At 41.5% G+C, this 17718-nt stretch overlaps 1 protein-coding gene across 3 annotated transcripts in view; it reads left to right on the top strand.

The window, feature by feature from the left end:
* BVES (blood vessel epicardial substance) overlaps positions 1–17718 on the top strand; it is a 37696-nt gene that overhangs the window by 8060 nt on the left and 11918 nt on the right. For all 3 annotated transcript variants that reach the window (XM_004753425.2, XM_004753427.3, XM_004753426.3), the window contains exons 4-7: positions 2444–2631; positions 3368–3476; positions 9667–9834; positions 10988–11129. In XM_004753425.2, the coding sequence (XP_004753482.1) occupies positions 2444–2631; positions 3368–3476; positions 9667–9834; positions 10988–11129 (607 nt within the window). The remainder of the gene's footprint in view (positions 1–2443; positions 2632–3367; positions 3477–9666; positions 9835–10987; positions 11130–17718) is intronic.

Raw genomic sequence — 17718 nt, forward strand, 5'->3', positions numbered from 1 at the left:
ACTCAACCAACTCTGCTACCCAGACACCCCTACAAAAGAGTTCTTTAAAATTTTTTACATCATTAAGGCAATTTACACATGAGAGAACATTTTTTGTCATATAACTCATTATTTCTTTTGTCTATTGATTTTTAAATGTCACTTAGAAATATCTTTGCCCAGCTGTAAAATTAATTACTCATGGGCAACTTCCTTGAACATACTAATGATTTACAAATAGTTCCTGCTATTTTGTAAATGTAATGACTTTATTTTTTTCATTACATTATGCCCAAAATATTCATTTAAGAAAATCATCATTTTGGGAGGGTATTGCCAAAACACTAATATTTAACCTTTTTCTCAACATCCTGTTGTGTTTCCTTGGTCATTCCAAGAACCAAAAGATGTAAATAGGATACGAAAGCAGTGTGGCTTCTAGAAATCACTCCCTGTTTACTAATGTTCAAAGTACACACTAATGGTTCAAAATACACACAATTATTAAGTAAGGTAAAAGATACAGGTCTTGTCCTCATGTTCAGTGCCAGACATGTGCACAGAAAACAAGACATTTCACAGGAAATGATTGCTTGAATGATATAGATGATACAAGTAATGGGCATTCTACTAAAGTGTAACCTCAAACATTGCAACCCAGCCCATTTTGCTTACTATATGAGTTCTCTCTAGGTTCCCCTGTGTCATAAACAACTTGAAAGTCTCAGTGACAGGTCCTTTCTCTCACCCACCTTATACGTGGACTCTAGCAATTGTGTGTCAGCTGTGATTCTGGGCTGTGTCTTCATTCCAGGGTCTCTGCTGAAGCAGCAGCTTCTGTTGAGACATGTGTTCTCATGGCAGAGAAAAAAGTACAAGAGAACAACAGAGAAAGACCTGGCGTCTCTTAAAACTTCTCCACAGAAGGAACATAACATCAGTTTTATTCACACTCCATTGGCTAAAGCAAACAAAATGGGCAAGAGTGATAGTGTGGGAATGGGCTGGGGTCAGGGAATGAATAATCCTTTCACCAGGGATGGGAGAAGCAATTACTTGGAAATAACAGTATCATCTACCACCTTAAGGTTGTTTTTCAAATTCCTGTCAGCCATGATTGTCACATAACAAGTGCTCAGAAAAACACGTGATGAGTGATAGCTTTCACAAGAAGAATTAAGAAGGCTTCATGAAGGAATTGGGACTTGAGCTAAGACTTGCAGAATGAGCAGATTATGAATTTGAGTTTTAGATTCAGTTCCTGTGTTTATTACTAGGTCACATAGGCTAGTGTGTATCTCGAAAGTAGGACATATTTGTGAGTAAACTATCTTAAATCCTCATTACTAGAACTCTGAGGTAGAGGAGGTAGATGGTAGTGATAATGAGGATTATAATTTCTATCAGAACTTGCTGGAGCCCCAAGCTCTGATCATAGGTTTAGAAGTTGCTGATGTGGTGATGGCAGTAGCATCAGGTAAAAACACTCACACAGTATCTGTGTTTTTGTTTCTTCTTGTATTATAAGCCTACTTTCTTGAAAAGTATCAGTGCCGGTTCTTTGTTAAAATGAACATGGCAAGAGCATCACAAAGGCTGTAGAGACATCTGAGTGGCCATCATGATGTGGATCTATAAACTTTAGAGTGTGGCTGTCGTGGATTTCATTGGGACAGATGATCTTTTGAGTCCCAAAGTTCATTCACATCTTTCCAGTTTTCCCAGACTAATGCTGGGCCCCAGTATGGCGTGTGACCTGGGTCTTATCTAACAGCAGAGGTGATTCAGCGATTTTGCTTTTCCCTCCCTCCAACAGCCAGACTTAATTCGGCGGGCTCTTGTTCTACAGAGTATTTTACTTTAAGAAGAAATTGCTACACCAAAACCTTTTACTCTCTTTGCTTGGCTTCAGAATAAATAAATCAGAAGCAATGATCGCAGCTGTGGATGTTTGTTTTCCTACTGTGATGCATTAAACAATACTTAGAATAGGCAAAATGCTTAATGCATGTATTTTCATAGATCTCTCCCAAGTTGATCCCTATTTTATGTGCTAATGTTTTGCGATAACATTGAAAAGTTCACAAAATTTCTTTCTGTGAAACAAAATTGTTATAAAGACAAAATGGTTCTGTGTTATTTTAAGGAAATGCTAAGATTGGAAAGGTCTATGTTGTGGTTAACATTCAAAACCTCCACAGCTGCTCTGCAGTGCATGGGAAGAGATGTGATCAATAGTGCAAATCTTTTCCATATGCTCTTGGAGTTAACTGCAAAAGTGCCCTTTGAGCATCTAAGCTTATGCCATTGCTTCCTGTCTGTGTATGAGTCCATTGAATGAAATGCAGAAGGGCCATGGTGCGCGTTGCAGATCTGTTTCTTCTCAAGCCTGTATCGAGACGGCAGAAGCCAGTGCTCCGCTGTGGCTGTGTTATGGCAGCATCTGGTCATTGCTGCATTTCAGGTAAAGATTGAGAAGGAACTCAGTGGCATCTACCGCCGACTGTTTGAACCACTCCGTGTGCCTCCAGATCTGTTCAGAAGATTAACCGGCCAGTTTTGTATGATCCAAACCTTAAAAAAGGGCCAGACGTATGCTGCAGAGGATAAAACCTCAGTTGATGACCGTCTGAGTATCCTTCTGAAGGGGAAGTAAGTGTGCTCTGGAAATTGAAATTCCCAGATCGCCTGGAGTCTTCTCATGTCCCCCAGAGGAGGGAATGACTGGAAGGGAACCATGCAGATCTTCAGGTCACAGAGTTTGTTGGTGGTAAAATCCCATTTTATGACTGCATTTTAGAATAGTACAGAGCAACAGGTTAGAGTTACATAGAATTGACCGCGTGGAATCTTGTGGATGTTAGGATTTCCACCTGTGAACATTTTGAATCTTTACTGACCATTTTTTCTTTTTTCCCTTTAAGTTAATGAGTCAACATTGAAGTAGGTTTAAGTTAGGCATTAAACTTCCAAGCATGTGCTTGTTTCCCAAGTGATTTGTTTATTTTTTGAATATCACAAAAATACAACTTCTAGGAACATCAGCCTTGTGAGGAGAGAGTCACTATATACTGTTTCGGCATAATTATTAATATCAACCCTTTCCTTCTCAAAAGTATCTGATTTTGAGTAATAAATTTATGGTTACTCTAGCTATATGGGTAATGACATCCATGGGAAGGCACATGTCTTCTCAGTAGTGGAACCTGTCTTTTATTTTTTTCTTGTTGATGAAATTTATATTGAAGTAAATATTTATGCTTAGAATTATTTTTTGTCTCTATGGAGTCTTTAAAACTTCAGTACAAAATGTCAACACGTAATATTAAAGACCAGAATGTTATTTGTGAAATATTATGTGTTTATTAATATTAATTTCTGTTATCAGAATGAAGGTTTCCTATCGAGGACATTTTCTGCATAACATTTACCCCTGTGCCTTTATAGATTCTCCTGAATTTAGATCAACTCAGATGCACAAAGGTGAAAAATTCCAGGTATGTTTTGTCATGATTTTCAGAAGATTGGAACTAGTTCTTGTCTCATTTGAAATCCAAAAGTTACTGATAGAAAAGTGATCTATTGAAAAAAGAGATTACCATATGGTACATATACATATAGCATGACCCCATTTTCATAAAACTTAAAAAAATAGTATCGCTACGTGCATAAAAAGAGGTCTAGGAAGATATAAACTACTTTGACTGTAGTGTTCACACTGTTATTTCTGGGTTGTGAGTTTGGCTACTTTTTTATTTTCTTCCTTTTTGTCTATTGGAATTTTTATAATTTTTTTGTAGAAAACATCTAGTGCTTTGATTATGGGAAGAAAGGAAAATGCCAGTTGTAGATATTCAGTTGTTCCTAAAACATGTGATTGGTTACTTTTACTGGGAAAAAAAAAATAGAAGCCGGCTTTGCCCTAGAGATCATCTTTAATTAATCCTTCTGAAAAAACTAATGACTTTGCTCTTTTATATTTAATGACTACCTTAAGGACAAAAGATGAAGTTCTTTGTGGCTAAAAATTACTCCATCATGTGGCATTTTGGTTTTATTCTGTAAGCATCCAGCCCTCCTATTTTGTTCCCCACTTACCTGATAGGAGAGTAACCAAGAAACTGGGGGAGAGTTCCCTTCAGTCTCAGCCTCCAGGGAAACAGCAATAAGGAAATATCCTGAGAAGATCCTGAGCAGGAGTATAAATGTGTGTAAGTAGGAAACGGAATAGAAGGGAGGTTATCACCGCAGGGAGGGAATGTCAGGGTTTCTTGATGACACATCATATTTCTTACCTCAATTTGGGTGACATACACTTTGGGAGGCCACATGGAGATAAAAGGGAAAACTGACAGACATACGGTTGAGTTTCATCGAGCTTATATGGTTGAGGCCCTGCCCCACTCCTCTGCCACCTGAGTAACAGGTCTGAATAATTGCACGACCTGCGCAAGTTACATGTATTTACTACAAGGTCTCATGCAAGTTCATTGACGGGGTGTAGCACTGTTCCCAAGCTGGCTGAACTTGAGGTACAGAAGTGGCAAGTTCGTGCTATATCATGGCTTCTCGAAGTTACACTCTCACCTTGTGTTTGAGAGGGTCATCCGTGCACTGAGACCTATGTTCTTACTGTGTCTTTCATCACCACCATCTACAAACGAGTACAAGGCTCCTCTTCCTCTTTCCTTTCACCTGCCTTCCTTACAATTTCTTCTTCCAAAGCCCATTTATCTTTTGCATCCATTTCTCTGTGTAGAATAACAAGGAACATTACACAATAACTCAGTCTCTGGATAACCCTGAAGAGACTGGAATTTGGAGGGGGGAGTGAAAACAGACCCCTCTTTGTTTCTAGAAGCAGTGCTACCTGAGAGGTCAGGCATATGAACACATGCTGTCTTCTCCATTGGACATCAAATGATAGTTTCATTAAGTTAACAAAAAGGAAAGCCTACCACGAGCTGGTTTCTTCTTGGGGACTAGGGATTAGGATTTGGTAGTTGAGAAATGTTCTTGATAATTGCTGTGGAGATCCCAAAATCATGACCAAGATCGAGGTATTGTAGCTAGGAAAGGATATTTATTCAGCCTTTCCAACACCAGCCATCTTTTGTTTGCACAGAGGTGGTGTGGCATCTTCTGATTGGCCAGTGGATAAATACCACTTTAGCATCACGGAACCTGTGTCCTGCACAGTTGAAACAGGCTCCCTCCAAGCAAACCCTTGGGAGAGCTTGTGTTTTGATTGTTCACAAAATGTTCCCATTGGCAGATACTCAGGAGTAAAAATAGCTGTTGCACATCTGGGTAGAAGTATGCAGTGCCTCTTTCTGAAGCAAGCTCCCCAGTGAAACACGGAGCCTGCTCTGACGTCACCACCTGTGCCCGTAGCAGGGGACATTTGACAGTGTCAGTGCCCACTCTCCTCCACGTACATGCTTGTACCTGCTACTTCGCTTTTCTTTAATTCTGAACAACTCAAAATATTCTGAAAAGGAGCTCCTACCTTTGAATTTTTATTTCTTTAAATTCCTCTTTGGTAAGGGTACTAATGAATTAAGAAATAGGGTGGAAAGAGAAAAGAAAGGCAAGTGGGCTCAGTGACTGCCTCTCAAGCTTGCGCAGCACATGTTGTCTGGGTGCACGTATGACCGTTATGAGAGGCACAGGGACAGAGCTGAGAAACAGATTCAGAGCCGGAACTCACAGGTGCCGTTTTGGTCCTTACCCACCAAAGTTGCTGCTTAGAACTCTTGAGAGCCTCTTGGGTATCTTTATTACAAAAGGCAGAAGTAGTCTCTTGTGTTTGGTTTCTTCTTCATGCAGCTGTTTTATGTCAAGTGAGCTTTGCCCTTTTCACATTTATCTTTTATATTCTGTCTCCCACTGTTGCTTTCCCCTGGTCAGTTGCATATGCTGTGCTAAGAAGCCTGAAAACCAAAGCTTTATTGGTTTTAGGGGAAGAAGAACGTCTTAGAGACCCCAGCCCTCACGAAATCAATGAACACTAAATTTTCACCTGTATTTATAAGATTTCATTTATTTATTTGACAGAGAGAAAGATCACAAGTAGGCAGAGAGGCAGGCAGAGAGAGAGAGGAAGGGAAGCAGGCTCCCTGCTGAGCAGAGAGCCCGATGCGGGGCTCGATCCCAGGACCCTGAGATCATGACCTGAGCCGAAAGCAGAGGCTTTAACCCACTGAGCCACCCAGGCACCCAAATTTTCACCTGTATTTAAGCCGGACTTTATCTTAGTGTTAAGTAAATCTTTTGGCTAAGCTGTGAAGCCTGTTGATCTACCAGCTTTGACCCTGCTATATTCTAGTGCTTAGGAGAACTCTAAGCATTGGTTGAACAGATGAGTCCTAGGACCTTTTCAAGTTCCTGATGTGCGAAATGTTATAAAATACGTGAAGAAAAATAAAAAATTCTCCCCTGAAGACTGTGAAGCAGTCATACTCTTGAACAGCTGTTTCCAATCCTGACACATGTGGCAATTCCCCGAGACACCCTTGTTCCTGTGTAATGTCTTCCCGTTCTGTGAGGGTGTAGAATCTAAAGGGAGGGACAGGCCTAATGCCTTGATGTAATCAAGGCAAACCTGAGGCAAACACTTCGTCCCCTCCTCTCCCTGAAAGAAATCCTTTTGTATCTCCCATTGCCATGCTTGCATTTATGTCCTCAATAAAACCCTTCCCCAGAACTGAAGCATGGTACTCCTGAGGTACCCAAATGACTTGACGAGTGAATTTATTTTACAGAAGCTTTAAAAATTCTTATATTGCTTTATAGAAATTCCTCATTAAAATATGTTTTACTTGGCTGTTGTGATAGGAAGTCATTAAACACAAATATCTACTTGGCAGAAATGAAGCATTAGCCATCGTGTAAAATGACCTCCATCAATATGCTAATAGCCACGTACTTCCAATCAAATGCCTGCACTAAGGGACTTACAAGATACTCACACAAACTGTAGGTATAGCTTATTATTTGAATCCTATTGCTAAATCTAAATTTAATAATAATTTGCACAGGTTTAAAGTATTTTTCAACCATCAACAAGATATGTATTTGCTAAGCAAACAATAGTATCAGAAGTATCTTTGCCTCTGAGGAAACTTGAGGTTGTTGGAATGGTTGAAAAGAAGTCAAATGCACTGTATGTCACCTAGGTACGATTCCTTTTTCTTTTCCTGGATGACTTCCAGCTCCTCTAACTTCTGACTGCATCACACCTTTTTTGTTCACGGATGACCTCTTTGGCAAACGAGGAACCTCCAACTCCTAACCCTTTCTTCAGTGCTTGGGTACAGGGCTGTGCTATAGTGAGTCCCAGTGCTCACCTTTCTTGAATTACTCCTGTGGAATATTATTCAGTGGCCTCATGTTTATTTACCCATCTCTTAGTGTTTCTGGGAACTCCTCAGTACTGGCTCGAGCTTATACTTCTCTTCTTAAGAAAATTTTTTACGGGGGTGAGGGAGTCAGATGTCTTTACTTACTACCATCTTCCTCCACTAGAATGTAGGCTTCATGACATTGTGTTCAGCTGTTCTTTGTATGAAGAACTCTTAATGGAATCTGAGCCGACCTGGTGGTCACTTAGTCAAATTACTTTCAGTGTGATCCTGTTGCTGAATATTGGACACATTAGGTAGGGTTTGGCCTAGTGGGAAAAGATGTCTGGGCGCGAAGTCAGAAGTACTCAATTCCACCACTAGTCAACATGTGTTCATGAATACGTTTTTTGGTTCTTGTCATTTGGCATCTGAAATATGAGGAAGACTACTACTTGCCTTATCTGAAAGGCAATTTGGAGGCACTTACTACAGATGTTAAAAAACCTAAATGTTTAAAAGTGCAATAAATGTATAAACTCAGTGGCAGTATGTGTGTCATTCCCTGAAGTGTCTCTACCCTTGCTCCTGTTCTATATTTGCCGAAACAATTATTGTGTTTTGACATAATTGTCAATTACGACACCACCGAGGGAGGGTATCAGCTTCCTTCACTAGAGTGTGAGCTTCCCAGGGCAAGGCTCTTGTCCTTGTTCACACTGTAATGTCAGTGCCTTTAACAGCGTCTAGTATAAAGTAAGTGCATGACGTGTGTTGAAAGAATGAGTAGAATTTAGTTTTTTATGGAGTCACAGAGCTGATGATGCGTTTCTTGAATCCAAATGTGCCTGGTTTTGGAGATTCCTGCCCTTAATATAATCAATAAGTACAAATTTTTCCCCCGGGAGTATTGACCCACTTTTTAAAGTAGCCAAACCCTGTAAGTTGCTAAAGGTCAATTTTCAGCTATTGATGTTAGTTGCAAAGCTGGGTTTTCCATTTTCTCTTTTCGTAGACATAAATACCCCTTCATCCTCAAAACTATGTTTAATTTTGTGACAAACCAAGGGGAAATGGTGCCTTTGGAAACATTTGCTCTGAGGCTCAGATAACAATTTCACGTGAATTAAAAAAACCCTTTATGAATTTACCTGGACTGAGATTGGGTTTAACTCTGAGGATATAAACATGGATTTTTGCCTTCAACAGTACTTGTGTTCAGTTGTTACTTCCTTCGTATAACAAATGTACACTGAGAACCACTCTGTGTTGGGAGCTGGGCATTCAGACATGAACTTGCACAGCCCCTGCTCTCAAGAGTGCCTGGTGGAGACAGATGTGTCCCCAGATGAGTGTGGGTTCTGTGATTTCGGTGCCACATGGAGTTCAGCGGAAGAGTACTCCTTGATGACAGGGTACCCGTGTGCGAGGAAGGACTTCCTGACGCGGAGCTGTGAGGGCATAACCCCTCACTCTGGAGAAAGAAGTTATTTGAAAAATCTCGAGCTCTGTGCGGTACAATTACAGGATTTTCCACTTTGCTGTGGAACAATGTTCTAGGAAAAGATATAGTCTCCCAATCCTGAGCTCCCAATATAGTCTCCCAATCCTGGGGGATCTCTGTGTGAGTCCCCAGTACCCTGGGGCTAGCCCTGAAAGGTCACACTCAAGAAATACCTGTGACTAAAGGACCCAGAGGAGGACCCTCACTAGCCACATTCCTCAGCTAACAGCCTGGATTCTAAAACCAGTTCACAGGAGTTAGTTTTCTGCTTCACCAGGGTGTGTTTGCAAGGTTGGCAAGGCAGAAGGTCTTTCATCTATAACTTGCCTCAGGGATCTTACCTTAGTACTGTTGCCTGAAGTCATATTCTTAAACCTCTGTTGTAATCATCTGGATGTAAGGAAATATTTAACCATAAATTCTATGTCTAACTGGAACATTGGTCTAGTACAGACTATTAGTTTTTTATGGAGTCATAGAGCTGATGATATGTTTCTTGAATCTAAACGTGTCTGGTTTTGGAGATTCCTGTCCTTAATATAATAAATAAGTACAAACTTTACTCCAGACCTCACACCAGACCTCACGAAACAGAACAACAACAAAACTTGGAGAATTTGCTTTTGGTTTGTAGATTTCTTGATTTTAACCTGAATTTAAATATGATTTTATAATAGCTATAGAAGTTTGCGTGTCTAGATCTTGCTTTAACTTAACTAATATGAAAAATAATTGCTTTAATAATATTCACTAAATTACTCTATTCTTCCTTTCTCCAAAATTATTGTACTCATCATTCATAAACATACTTTTTCCTTCCTATGTCTGTTTCTCGGACAGGTCACCATCATTGCAGATGATAACTGCAGATTTTTATGCTGGTCAAGAGAAAGATTAACTTATTTTCTGGAATCAGAACCATTTCTATATGAAATATTTAGGTATCTTATAGGAAAAGACATTACAAATAAGCTCTATTCATTGAACGATCCCACCTTAAATGATAAAGTAAGTGGGTTTTTTTTAATGAGTGTGTTTATTTTGTTAAACAATGATGTATAGTGAAACGTACCTCACTTTATGCAATACCTATTTTTCTGAATTTTCATGTATTCATCATGTTTTAAGTAAAGCGGGGATGCTTATAATATAGAGACCCTTTGAGGGAGTTGTTTCTCAAGAGGATGGACATATTTTGTAATTATTATATTTGCCATCACCTGGTGAGGTGTCGCTAAATGTCAGGGACCTCCGTTTGTGGTGATGTGGTGCTGGTCTCTCACGAAGAGTCTTTTTTTTTTTTTTTTTTTTTTTTAAAGATTTTATTTATTTATTTGTAAGAGAGAGAGAGTGAGAGCGAGCACAGGCAGACAGAGTGGAAGGCAGAGTCAGAGGGAGAAGCAGGCTCCCTGCGGAGCAAGGAGCCCGATGTGGGACTCGATCCCAGGACGCTGGGATCATGACCTGAGCCGAAGGCAGCTGCTTAACCAACTGAGCCACCCAGGCGTCCCTCACGAAGAGTCTTTTAATCAGTCTAAGGAAGACAGTACGTGAGTTGGAGGTAGGGACGGGGTGGGGGGGTAGAGGCGACCAGGAGGGCAGCGTAGCTGGGAGGCTGCTGACTGGTCACTGCAGTGAGCAGGAACTTGGCATTTTAACACTGGTGTCCTCCAGTTTGGGACATCCTCATGGTCAAGCCCCCTCCCAGAAAGCCCATAAGTGACTAGTCAGGGAGGGGAAGGAGCCTGTGGCAGTGCAGTTAGGAATTTCAGAGCTGTAGGCATCTTCTCCAGGTTGCAATGTGATCTTCATTTCCCCACGTCTGCTTAGAAGGAAATTATAATGATGACAGAAGAGAAATTGCAGAACATGGTTTCTGTGCACATGAGCGTGTGCTCTCTTTAAGTTCTCTTGCCTAGGACCTTTATCAAATCAAGGTGGTGCTTATTACTTTTAGATTAATAAATAAGCCACTGAGTATATTACATTTTTGTAACGTATGTATCGTTACAGCTTATAATAAAAGTTATAGCTAACATTTATTGGCCACTTACTATGTACCTGGTAGTTCTTTATTTCAAGGAAAAAATAAATGCTGTTTACAGGGTATACATGACCTAAGTCCCAAAGATCTCAGAAATCTTAAACCTTTGCTTTGTAGAAGGCCAAAAAGCTGGAACACCAGCTCAGCCTGTGCACGCAGATCTCCATGCTGGAAATGAGGAACAGCATCGCCAGCTCCAGTGACAGCGATGATGGCTTACACCAGTTTCTTCGGGGCACTACCAGCATGTCCTCTCTCCGTAAGTTATCCCGAACAGAGAATCTTCCAGGATTCCGCTGGATGTCATTGGAAATAAACAAATGACAACCGTGATTGGAAAAATAGCTTTGCAAGTAACAGTTGGGTGACCTGAAGGTATCAACAATAATAATAATTTTTTTGTTGCTTTTCCTTTTCCATGTTGCACCTCAGCTTAAATCTAACACGAGAGCTCTTATTGCTTAGTCCAAATTTCAGAACTTGGTGGTTTGTTTTGCCATGGACTCTCCTTCAATACTGGTTCCCTGGGATAACGTGAGAGAGTCCGTAGTGTTTGCTGGATACTCGGGTTTGTTGTTTCCATGATTTTTGTTCAAGTGAAAAGCTAGACCCTGCAATGTGTATAAATAAATAAATAAGTAACACAAAATAACCCCTTTTATTGGTGAAGATTTTGTTGGCAAAATCAAACGGATTGATAGCACACTGTGGTAGTAAAGCAGCCAAGAAGCAGGAATTCTTGACTGTCGCTGTCTGGAGAGGATAGGGGTACAACCTCTATGGAAATAGGACATGTCTATTAAAATTTAATGTGCACAGATTTTGACACAAAATTTCACCACTAGAGTGTTACCCTATGAATATGCACAATGGCGAATAATACCACATTAAGTGCTATTCATTCCAGCATTTTTCTACAATCGCAAAATTCTGGAGCAAACCAAAATATCCATCAGAAATAAAATTGATAAATGTTTGATAAAAAAGAAAATGATAGGAAACAAAGGCTGAGTGTTTTACTGCTGACTGGTTATCTCAATGTGAGCCCCAAGAGTTAACAGGGGATTGGGTGCTGGGATGTTCCTGAAGATGAAGGAGACCACCCAACACCCAACACCCCATGAGTTACTTCCTTCACACACAGCCACTGACAGGCAGGTTTTCCAAGATTGTGCTGTAGGTTAGATCATTTTAAAACATCTTAAGTAAGGAACACTTTAAGAAACAGATGTTGAAGATTAGTAAATAATATGAGAGAAACTAAATTATTTTAAGAATTATTCCAAGAATGGAAGTCTAAGCAGAACTTTGAACAAATTCATTTGAAATAACAAAAAGATGAATTCTTCCATTGTATAAAACAAAAAACTATTAATGTTTCTAATTGTGTGTTAGTCCAAAGTAACTTTTAAGGAAATCCAGATACACATTCAACAATACTAAATGCTTATGTAAATGATCTTGTATCTTTGGATGCTGTAGACAAATTGGATTATGGATGTTAAGAATCACATAGCGTCGAGGGGTTGGAATTGGCAAAGCCATCGAATCGGCATAAACTTCCAAAGCAAAGTCTAGGCAGAGCAATGTGTTGTGGACCCAAAGGAGAGTCACATCATTTCACATTTCACAAATGAGAAATGGGAGATGGTTGTATCTTATTCTAATGTAACTTTTGAAAGTACTGACTGAGGCTGACCAAACTCTCCAGTCTGATAGCATATCAAATGCATTATCTGCTCTGTTGAAACAGTTTGGTGGTTAATAATCATTTTCAGGTGGATAATTGCATGTATCTTAATTGCATATATAGTGATTACTATACTAAGAAAGGTCAGCAGAAAGGGAATTTTTTTTTTTAAGATTATTGTTTATTTATTTGACAGAGAGAGAGAGAGAGAGATTGTGCACAAGCAGGGTAAACAGCAGAGGGAGAGAGAGACGCAGGCCCTCCGCTCAGGAGGAATACCACTGTGTGGCTTGATCCCAGAACCCTGGGATCACGACCCAAGCAGAAGGCTGACACTTAACCAACTTAGCCATCCAGGCGCCCCAAGTTGTTATTTTTGTTGTTGTTGTTGTTGTTGTTATTGTATTTTATTGTATAAGCTAAATCTTTTGGGAGTAAGATAACATGTTAGAAAAAATTTATCTAGAGTATGTTGTTTAAACAGAATAAAAACACGTGTTCACGATTCACACTTGTACTGTTTGTGGCACCAGAAACCTATATTACCAGGTGGCTTGATCACCCGTGTGGTGTTCAAATCTTGCACTAATGATTATTAGTTGTGGAACTGGTACGTGTGGGTTTGAGTGTGGTGTGTGTGAATCACGCAACAAAGTCCTGCTCATCCCTACTTCCCTTTGACTAATCCCTGTTCTGAGTTTCTTGCCTTCACTTCCTTCAGTTTAATGGAAGACATTGGTCCTTGAGCACCGCACTGACACTAACTATGAATTCTTTCATTCATCCTCGCCTCTGATTTGTCAAAAACCAGTTAGTTCTGGTTTCTCTTTCTTAGGTTTTAGCTCAGAACTCCTGAAGTCTGGGTTTCTTGTTTGTGTTTTGTCTGCCAGACCCATCAAGATGCTATCGACTTTCCCATATTACAGATGACATTTTTTTTTAAGATTTTATTTATTTATTTGACAGACAGAGATCACAAGTAGGCAGAGAGGGCAGGCAGAAAGAGAGGGGGAAGCAGGCTCGCTGCTGAGCAGAGAGCCCGATGCGGGGGCTCCATCCCAGGACCTTGAGATCATGAGCTGAGCCGAAGGCAGAGGCTTTAACCCACTGAGCCCCACAGATGACATTTCTTATAAAACAGAGAATACAGAACCAATCTCATATGACTTCGGCTTACCACTTTTGGAGCACGTGGGAAGTCTTAGTAAATGTGAGTCTCCTCAAACAAGTGAGCTTTATTCCGAGAATCTGATGGGCACAGGGGGCAACTACGGCCGCTCCTCTCAGCAGCAGAGGCAGCTTCACGAATGCTAAGGAGAGACGGGAACAAACATTTGTGGTGGCGGTAGCTATTGTTTTTTTAGCATCTCTGGACACAATCACATGCAGTCCTCTAACCCCGCACGGCAAGGTATAGTGGGTTTTTGCTAGATGACACAGCACTAACAGCCTCCCAGACCTCTGGCTGGGAGGAAGGGGCTGCTTTCTGACGCAAGTGCACCCGGGTGCTACTCCAGGCCTATGTCCTCCTGAGACTCGGATGCAAAGAGCAGCCGCTGGTTGGATGACCGCCCTCCAGGCAGGGGAAGGCAGTGACGGCGGAATCACGTGATGGCTCTGAACGCTCCCACTTAGAAGTAGCACATGCAGGGCGCCTGGGTGGCTCAGTCGGTTAAGCGACTTCCTTGGGCTCAAGTTATGATCTCCGGGTCCTGGGATCGAGCCCCACATCGGGCTCTCTGCTCAGCGGGGACTATGCTTCTCCCTCTCCCTCTGCCCTTTGCCCGCCCCCACGCTCGTGCTCTCTCACTCTGTCAAATAAATGCATAAATAAAACCTTTTAAAAAAGAAGAAGTAGTGCGAGCAATCCTGCGGGGGCTGAGCAGGAAGGCCCCTGAGGCGGGAGGGAAAGCAAGCGTTTTGACAGTAGCTTGGGTCTAAGTATTACTTCATTTTATACCCGAGGGAATTAGGAATCTGGACGCTTACTCACTTGTTCCATTTGCACAGGGAGAAGCTCTGAGATACAGAGCTAGGTGTCCTGTCCAAGCCATACTGCTTGAACACATTGCCTCTCTGTTTTAAAAGGAAAAGACCAAAATATGTGTGTAACACTTGACTGGCGCGTTATAGTTTACCCGTCACTTCCGCTCCCATTCCTTCATCTACACCTGACGACTCTGCAGCAAGACACAGTCACTATTAGTATACCTACGCCTTTCCTGAAGGGGCCACCTGTCCTCAGTGAGAAGGCTGTGCTTACCCCCAAATCACTTCTTTCTCCTGCAACCTACCTCACTGGAGAAACCTACCACCCCCGCACCCCACCAAATTCCTCCATTATGACCAAGTAGTGCTGCAGATCGGTTTTCACAGACCCGTTGATTCCCATTTTGATGAAAATTTTTGCTTTCTTCATTGTATGCGGGGTTCACCATAGGAACATTTAAATTATCCAGTAATGTCCTCCAGTTGTTTAGTGTTGGGTTAGCTTTCACTTGGCCTCATATGTCTTTCAGAATTACAAGCAGTGCTGCTCTATAAAAATTACATGTATTTTGTATATTTATTGTATATGGTATATTGTAATATTATATGTATATTTGATCAGCATGTACCCATTCCATTTGGTTGAAAGTCTCTGAATCTCTGGGCTTCCCCTCCATCTCTCTCTCTCTCTGTTTTTGCATTTTTGTTTTGTCTTGTCTTGTTTGTCCAACAGAATCTTGATTCTTAAATATAATTGTGAATATGAATCACTTAGAGACTTTATTATAGATTCTGATGCAGAAGACTAGAAAAGGGCCTGGCGTCCCCCTGTTTAACCAGTGCCCCAGGGGTGCTGATGTGGCTGTCCCCTGAACCACTCTCTGAGCAGTGAGGAGTAAGTGTCCTCCCTATAGTCTGGAATTTTGCTGAGTGCAGCCCCATGATGGTTTCTTGTATTTTCCATCCACTGGTAGGTAGATCTCTGGGCCTGTGTAGATTCTGGTGAAAGCATGAAAAAAAATGGGTGCTGATCCCACTTTTTTACATCGCACTCTATTTTTACGATATCAGATAACCCTAAATCCAGAGCAAGATCTCTACTCTTTGCCATGCAGACTGTGTATTCCACATCAAATTATCATTTAAAGACAAGAAAGTAATGAGAAAGTCTGAGAAAAATTGCTTCCTTCCCATTTACTCAGTGGCCCATAATCCACTCAGCTCCCTTTGAGTTTCCCGTGGTTTCACTTACTCGTTTCGTGTTTGGGAAGCGTGCTGGTGAGGCAGAAGGACCAGAACGGACGAGCAGGGCAGGGCATGTGGGAAGGAGTGTGTGTCCTCACGTGGCTACAAGCTCTCTTCTCTCCGCTCCTGCCCCGAGGGCCTCACCAGGCTGCCTTGCCATTTTCTCCTGCTTATGAGGTTTAGCTCCTACGTGTGATGCAGAACACACAGATTGATTGGAATTGGCAGGTGCATCACTGACGAGCGGTGCTGGGCACTGACGTCGTCATGACAACGGGAGACCGTATTCTGTTCCCTTAAAAGTTGTAGAACTTTATTTTGGTTAATTAGGGTTAAATAACCTATTGTGTGGTTTGTTCGTTTGTTTGTTTCTTAAGTCCGGAGGCATTATAGAAAATGCATTCCATTGGAACTTGTCTTGGATAGCTTTTATTTTAAACCATGTTTTTTTTTTCAGAAATTATAATTAAAATGTATGAATTTTAAAGACACTGTGAAAGGGGCTCCTGGGTGGCTCGGTGGGTTAAAGCCTCTGCCTTCGGCTCAGGTCATGGTCTCCGGGTCCTGGGTTCGAGCCCTGCATCGGGCTCTCTGCTCAGCAGGGAGCCTGCTTCCCTCTCTCTCTGCCTGCCTCTCTGCCTACTTGTGATCTCTCTCTGTGTCAAATAAATAAATAAAATCTTTAAAAAAAAAAAAAAAAGACACACTGTAAAATACTTAGAGCAAGGTTTAAGATGTTTTTTGTTATTATTGTCAAGATGGTGTTCTGGACACTCTCTTAATTTCAGGTGACCTGGTCACACAAATATGCCTTAAGTGAGCTTGCCTCTGGTTGGTGGTCTTACCTGCAAAGAAGAGCAGCATATCTGACATAAAGAGTTTCTGTCCTCTATCTTATCCATTTATTTACCTGGAAGGATACAAAAACCCAATATAGCATTCTCAGTTTCAAGGCTGGTTTCATGAAATAACCTGTTCAACTCGATTTATATTCCATTCACCCCACAACCGCTGTAGACCAATAAACAACACCCTTGACATGAATCGTGTGGAGAAGTCGAGAGGAGATGGGATCAGGCAGCAGAACTACTGAGGGAACACTTCTCAGACCCACCCAGATGGCAAGAGAAAAGCCGTGTCCCCACTTTGTACGTTAGTAAGGAGCAGCTTAGGGAGGCTAAGTAACGGGGTCAGGGCCCCTGGGCTAGCTCTGAAACAAAGAAGTGTTGAATTTGTTTTAAGTTCTTGTTTTACATTTGACCCTATGCATATCCGTATCCACTGGGGAGTGTACCTTTGTTTAGGGATGTTCAGCCCCTGCCATCACAGCTGATGCACCTTTACCACGTTCATACACGTTCTTATCTCATCGTCAACCCACCCAGGAAGGTTGGTGTGTTTTTCCCATTTAGGGTTGAGAAGTATGACATTTATGTCCTCTGAGTCCTTGGTCCCCCAGCCAGCAGGGACTGTGCTCTCTGTCTCCAAAGACACCAATCCATTCACTGTCCTCTATCCTCACAGTGTTTTCTCTGTAAAATGATAGTATAGGGATTTTATACAGATACACATTTTTTTTTAAGATTTTACTTGTTTACTTGAGAGCAAGAGCCCACAAGTCAGGGTAGGGGGACAGAGGGAGAAACAGACACCCCACTGAGCAGAGAGCCCTATACAGGGCTTGATCCCAGGATCCTGGGATTGTGACTGAGCCGAGAGCAGCTGCTTACCTGACTGAGCCACCCAGGCGCCCCTCTAGTTACACATTTAAACTTTTAATAACAAATTTAAAAATTAACAAGTTAAGGGTAGCCTAGGTGGCTCAGTCTGTTAAGTGAGTCTGCCTTCAACTCAGGTCATGATCCCAGAGTCCTGGGATCTAGTCCTGAAGCAGGCTCCCTGTGGAACAGTGAGCCCAGTGCAG

Source organism: Mustela putorius, unplaced genomic scaffold (genome assembly GCF_011764305.1).
Source record: "Mustela putorius furo isolate JIRA1106 unplaced genomic scaffold, ASM1176430v1.1 tig00000450_pilon_pilon_pilon, whole genome shotgun sequence".
NCBI classification, from domain to species: Eukaryota; Metazoa; Chordata; class Mammalia; order Carnivora; family Mustelidae; genus Mustela; species Mustela putorius.